Source organism: Sinocyclocheilus rhinocerous, unplaced genomic scaffold, assembly GCF_001515625.1.
Source record: "Sinocyclocheilus rhinocerous isolate Xijiao unplaced genomic scaffold, SAMN03320098_v1.1 scaffold1965, whole genome shotgun sequence".
Classification (NCBI taxonomy): Eukaryota; Metazoa; Chordata; class Actinopteri; order Cypriniformes; family Cyprinidae; genus Sinocyclocheilus; species Sinocyclocheilus rhinocerous.
This window is the reverse complement of record NW_015625577.1, coordinates 1,473,300-1,480,123: the sequence shown is the minus strand read 5'-3', so window position 1 is coordinate 1,480,123 and position 6,824 is coordinate 1,473,300. Positions and strand designations below refer to the sequence as shown.

The 6,824-nt window shown below is 40.5% G+C and overlaps 1 protein-coding gene across 1 annotated transcript in view; it reads right to left on the bottom strand.

Moving 5' to 3' along the window:
* Positions 1–6,824, bottom strand: part of nbeab (neurobeachin b) — a 291,762-nt gene that overhangs the window by 181,868 nt on the left and 103,070 nt on the right. The window contains exons 13-14 of the mRNA XM_016568737.1: positions 3,751–3,830; positions 1,834–1,896 (exon numbers count right to left, since the gene is read on the bottom strand). Coding sequence (XP_016424223.1) covers positions 1,834–1,896; positions 3,751–3,830 — 143 coding nt within the window. The remainder of the gene's footprint in view (positions 1–1,833; positions 1,897–3,750; positions 3,831–6,824) is intronic.

Genomic DNA, 6,824 nt, shown 5'->3' with positions numbered 1-6,824 from the left:
GTTTACTTCTTGTTCCATTACTAGAGCCTGCTCGGGGCCCACCAGAGTGGGAAGTGCCCTGTTGAAATGAGGCGGCGAAGAACCGAATTGGATTCTGTAGCCTCTCTCTACAGTGTGCAGGACCCATTGAGGCAGAAGCTTCCACGCTGCCAAATAGTCTACTAAGGGAATCAGTCTCTCGAGACTGACCTCTGGTGTAATAAGACCGGCTAGATCGGTGCCCTGAAACAGACGAACTGGCAGGGAACAACCGCTCTAGCTGCTCTAGAGACCTCCTCGGAGGTAGTGAGCCCCCCAGCACCGTTTACGGGCGGATACTGACAGTCACGCCTGCTGGAGACCGCTGTGCCCTGAAGCACTGGAGGTGGCAGGGTTGACAGACCGATCTCCTGAGGGCACTGAGGAGAGACGGGCACCGTATAATGAGGTGTACACCGCTCTTCCCCAGAGGGGCCTGCCCTCAGAAGTCCTGAGCCATGGGCATCAGGACTTTCTTTTCGCCGAAGTCTCCTATTGAAAATGACAGTCCTCAGACCCATCATCTCCTTGGAAGACTTAGACTGACAGAACCAGAGCCTGCTCGGGGCAGGACCCAATGAGACACGTTTGGCAGGGGCTCCCACACCGCCAGGTGACCTATTAAGGGACGAGACTGGCCTCTGGTGTACTTAGAGCGGCCAGCTCAGTGCCCTGAAGTGGAGGACTGGCAGGGGATGACCGAACTAGCTGCTCTAGAGACCTCCTTCGAAGTAGCGAGCCCCCCAGAATCGCTACGTTTCCGGGCGGACACTAAGAGTTACGCTCGCTGGAGACCGTTGTGCCCTGAAGCACCGGAGGTGTCTGGGTTGACAGACTGATCTCCTGAGGGCACTGAAGAGAGACGCGCACTGTATAATGAGGTGTACACCGCTCTTCCCCAGAGGGGGCCGGCCCTCAGAAGTCCTGGGCCATAGGCGTCAGGACGTTTTTGCCGAAGACTATCCTGCGAGAATGACGGTCCGCAGATCCGCCTAAACATCCAATGTAATGTTCCTTTTTTTTTTAGGAAAATTTACAGAATGAACACAGCCAGCCCCTTCAAGAGCTGACTGTGCGTGCTTTGCTCCAAAAGAGACTACACACAAATCACGTGCATCCCCACCCCTTAGCGAGGGCAGGGAGAATGAGCGATCCAAAAGCAGTCTGCTCATATGCAAACAATATCAATCTCTTCAGAGCTTCAGCAGCGAGCTCTCACTCAAAGGGGGAAGAGACCGCATCGCTAGATCTAGGTAGTGCAGACGGAGTAAGGGCGAGCCCGTCTCCAACCCATCCGCTAGATCTATGTGCGATCCCCGCGATCTCAATCGCCGCCGTGCCTCAGCAGCAGCGGGACTGGAACCACAACGATCACAAACACAGACACAATTGGAGCGTTTGCAGTGGGCAGAAGCACAACTCCGCTCCCAAGCAAACAACACACAAACCATGTGTATCCCCACCCATAATGTAACACGGGCAGGGTGGAACACACAGTCTAAAATGCTGCTTGCTTTCGCCCCTTAAGCTTTGTCTTTTGAGAAGCATTAGACATAATAAGATTGTGCAACTGAGACAGAAAACAATAAATAAGACTGACACACACAGAGTGCTTGCTGAATGACAGAAAGCTGCCACTGTATCCACCTCACGTGCTTTTAAGCTTCCTGGTCTCTACTTCACCCCGCCCGTCTCGCCCATCCATTGGACTGATTACACATGTGATTCAGAGTGTGGTCACGCTGAGGGCGTTCCCATAGCGTTTCGACGCAGCTCGAGTTCCTGAAGGGGAACTGTAATATGGTGAAGACTCACCTCATGCATGGTCAGCAGGTAGTTGAGAATACTTTGAAGCTCATCTTCTTTAACACCTTGGTCCTGACGAATAAAAAACAAACAAGAAAACGCTGAGCAACGCTACTTTTGCAATATGATGTTGGTAAATACCCAAATGCACTTATAAGCTGCTACTGCCATCAGCATGCTGACAGACTATGAAAAAGGAAAGGAAAGAAGAAGAAAACACACATAATAACAATGAGTTAAAATTCAGTGAGGCTGTTTGTGTTTGCTGAAATTACTGTTCACAACGAATTTGGGTCCTGACTTTTACAAGCTGTCTCTTATTATTAGGAAAGCAGCATGAACTGTCTGGTTGTTGCAGTGCTGATGAATGCACACGTTTCCTATTACTGCGAGAGCACAGGCAGCTTGAGAGCTAATTGTTGTTTGCTCGTGCTTTGGCTACCTGACAGATTTCTTGATATGGTAGCACTGGTCTGAACAAGTGTACACTTTTTCTTACGGTCCTGTTAGAAAATGGTAAACAGCTGGGGCTGGTGAATGAGAACGAAAACCTGCCAAAGCAACAGCCCTAGAGCAGCTGTTCTCTGTACTTTGATAAATCAACATGTGTATTTGTGACAGGCACACAATTAAAAATGAAATTCACTGTAGGTATCATTCTGATAGGTTAAAACTTATATGAATGTATAAGTTTAAGGAAAAGTTTATATCTCAGGTCCTGTAACAGTCCCAGTTTCTTAATTTGTTTTTGTTTTTTTAATTTGTAATCAAATGTTTGCCTTCACGCATTCATATAACAATGCTTATAGTGTGACCAATATATATATTTGGACAAACTGCTTTTATTGTCCTCATTTGTAAGTCGCTTTGGATAAAAGCGTCTGCTAAATGACTAAATGTAAATATAAATGTAAATATATTTTTAAAATTATGCATTTTATATGTATATCTATCTATCTATCTATCTATCTATCTATCTATATTTGTTTGTTTTTATATATATTAAGTAGCATGTGACCTTCCCAAATGTATTATAACTACCTTACAACAACAAAAATGTAAACAAGAATTAATGATTATTAATTATAATTAAATCTAGATAAAAAAGTTTGTCAAGACAAACTTTAAGTTGGCTTGAGAAAGTCTGACCAGAAAGTTTGAAAAAGTCTTAAAAGGTTTTAAAAGTTTCACGGTTTGCAGTCTGAAACAGTTTGAAGTTTAAAGTAGTTTTAAAGCTTGAAGCTTGAATGTTTTGAAGGTAATACAGTCTGTCAGATAGACAGACAGACAGACAGATAGATAGATAGATAGATAGATAGATAGAATGGAAGCTTAAATTAGTTCATATGGCTAAGAACTATTGCTAAGGTATTCTGGATGGTTGCTAGGGTGTTGCTATGTGGTTGCTAGGGTGTTTGCTAGGGTGCTGTTATGTGATTGCTAGGGTACTCAGGGTGGCAGCTAGGGTAACCGTGGTGGTTGTTACGGTGATGATATGCGGTTGCTAGGGTACCCAGGGTGGTTGCTAGGATGTTGCTATGTGGTTGCTAAGGTATTCTGGGTGGTTGCTAGGGTGTTGCTATGCGGTTGCTAGGGTACTCGGGGTGGTTGCTAGGGTGTTCCTAAGCAGTTGCTAGAGTACTCGGGATGGTTGCTATGTGGTTACTAAGGTATTATGGGTGGTTGCTAGGGTGTTAACATGCGGTTGCTAGGGTATCTGGGGTGGTTGCTAGGGTGTTGCTATGTTATTGCTGGGGTACCTATGCTCTCTCAAGCCAACTTAATAATTAGAAAACAATTATTAAAATAAAATGTTTTAAAAAAACAAATGTTTTAAAAGTTAAGTCATTATAATTTTATTTTTATTTGTGTGCATATGCTAAATATTATGCAGTTACACAATATCTGAATATAAATGCTGCTCACCTTCAGTATGAGCTGTTTGAGGAAGAGCAGCATGAAGGCTCTGAGGGAGGTGATCTCTTTCTGTGAGGGCCGAGGACCGTCTGCTAACACAAAGTCACAGAGGAACTGTTACAACAAACTACACTACATCTAAAAAATGTCATGTCTAATGTTTCACAGATATTGGCATTAAATTCATAGCAACAGTGTCAAAGAGTGTCAGTGGAGGGCCGTGACACAGACAGCAGCTTCTGGCAGCCGAGAAGAGCTTTACAGAGGTCAGAGTTCTCAGAAGAAAAGCCAAGCCCTTATTAACTCCAGACGGGAAGACAGCTAGAGTTCAACAGGCCACAGTTCATTTCAGCAACATCTGCGATGGTCTCTCATCCTCCTAGAGCTCCTTTTGAGCACAGTGTGCATGTGTGACAGCTTTTCATTTGCTGTTTTACTGGGAATGGCCTGAGCATTGATATAAAATGAAACACAAATTGATTAGCTGTCATATTCACACATTCATCTCGGGAGGTCTGATCACCACCAATCATTCATTACTACACTGTCTGAAATTATCAACTCTGCTTCATTTAAGATTTCTCTTTCCCTATTCATTTGACAGCAGCGACCAGCAATTTTTAGAGAAATTACATGTCTCTAAAGGTTTCATTCATCAAGAACTGTAAAGCATAATTTTAAGCAACTGGAGCTGTTTTTCCATTGACCTCAAAATAAAGATCAACATGTTCAGATTTTGCTTCAATCTATATTTCTGAATAAATGGAAGCAGTCCAGTTACTAATTATAAAATTCTGCTAAATATTTATTGAATATTAACTCAAATATTAAACAATTCAAACAGTCATTCAATAAACAGATTAAATGCAAATTTATTTTGTTTCCATCCTATTTGGTTTTCTTTTGACAAACGTGTTTTAAATTTGAATATTCCATCATAATAATTTTATAGTGTTTTATTTATTTATTTATTTATTTTTAATTTTAGTTGACTACTATGCACAAAATACTAAAATAAAATAAAATATAAAAAATAAAATAAAATAAACTTAGGGAACAGCAATTTTTCAACCAAACAAATTTTCAGTTTTTATACTGTAAAAAAAAAGTTAATTCAAACATGTATTAGACAGGTAAGATTAGCAAAATACATGTCCTGAAAACATCCTAAAATACCCTAAAATAATAGATGAATATAAGTATTATTTGTCACATAATAAGTATATTGAAGTATTAGCTATTTTTAGAAGCGAATTCTCCGTGCTTTTGTAGACTGCTCTTTTTTTATTATTATTATTTTAGAGACTGTTTACAATATTGCAGCATATTCGCAATGTGACTGACACATCTAAAATGTAATTCCATGTATTAGCTTCATTGTGCAACATAATATATGTTTGTGTTGTGGATGCAGCTGATTAATCTCGTTTGCATAATATGCATTTGAGTGAGCAAATCAACTCGCTAGTAAAGTGTTAAGTAGCTCAGTTTACCAGTGTTCAGCGTTCAGCTCAAGCAGGTTTTAGTTATTGCCGAAATACACCTATCTACGTTGTCTTCAATGCCGATGACGAAAAAACGTCAATAAACATTTTCATCAATCGTTTCATTGACGAGATTAGCATTGCTTTTATTAAACAGATTATCTAGTTTAGTTTAAGAGTCTGCAGTGGATTGTCCATCGTCTTCATCATTCATTCAATGTGATCGTTTTTAATGCAAGCACTTTTTTAAAGAGAGATCATGGGATGTTACCAACCTGGTCAATATGCGGAGTGATTACAGTATGCATTTTTCTCTAAATAATTTATCATTTGTCCAAACAAATCTAAACAAAATAGATTATTCCTAAACCCACATTAATCTGAGCAGCCATTACAGTATTAAAACTAATATTAAACACGCAATTTCATTAGTAAACATCAAAATCTGCAATCTAAAAGACTTTGGAACAACTGGCCGTAAATTGGTGCCAAGTTTATCTCAAAATTGAGCAAAACAAAGGGGAAAAATATTTTTAATTAATTTGTCTGTCTACTGGATCTCATTAGAAGACCAAAGTCATGATTAAAACAAAACTAAACAGATCAATAGAATGACTGATATCTCTTTTACTTAATAACACTTCTTCCTGTACCATTTAATTGATTGTGAATATGAACACGCACTGCAAACGCTGTCTCTTATTTGCAAAGAGTAATGAATCTGGCATGGTGTCCAACAGATAATCAATGCATATGTACTCTCACATCCCCCCTACCATCCTTAAGATTGGCCCAAACAGCAGTATATGTGAAAGCTTCACATCAAAATGGATCTGCAGGACATATACAGAAGTGAAATTAAAAACGATCCCTTCAGAGGGTGTAAATATTAATGCAGGCCACAGTAAATATGCTGTAATTGGGCTTGGAGTCATACTACGGCTTACCTTCTAAAGCCAGGAAAATGTGAAAACGAAGCCAAAAGGAGGAGAATTTATTCAGCCCCTGGAGTTTTACACAAAGCTTTCTCGCAGCAGAACTGGACTTGGGTTTTGACCAGCTAAACATTAACAAAGGTGATTAACCATGTGCATGCAAAAATATTCACACTTCCCAGGATTACCACAGAGGGCGCTATAGTGAGTCGTAGTAGTTGACCCAAAAATGAAAATTTGCTGAAAATTTTTTTCAGACGAGCCACGGGCACTTTTTTATATGTTCTACATTTCATGTATTTATGTAACACATATTCTACATTAAAAAATAAATTTAGAATGAACAATAACTGCTGTACAAAGAGTAAAAAAAATAAAATAAAAAAACATACCTAATGCAGAAAAGCCGCCTCTTTTTCCGAATTGCGCAGATGACCACTATCTTTCTTTCATCTCTTCTGATAAATTTTCAGTCAAATCGTTTTCTGTGTGCTAGATCAGAACTAGAGCCCTGCATTTCAGCCCGGGCCCGACGGGCCCCGACTTTTTTATGCCCCTCGGGCTGGGCTTCGGGACGATTTTCACGTCATAGTTCAGACGCGGTCAGTGTTTATTGTCCAGCAGCAGCATGTATGGTGCGTGCCGTCAGCGCAGCTGAAGAGTT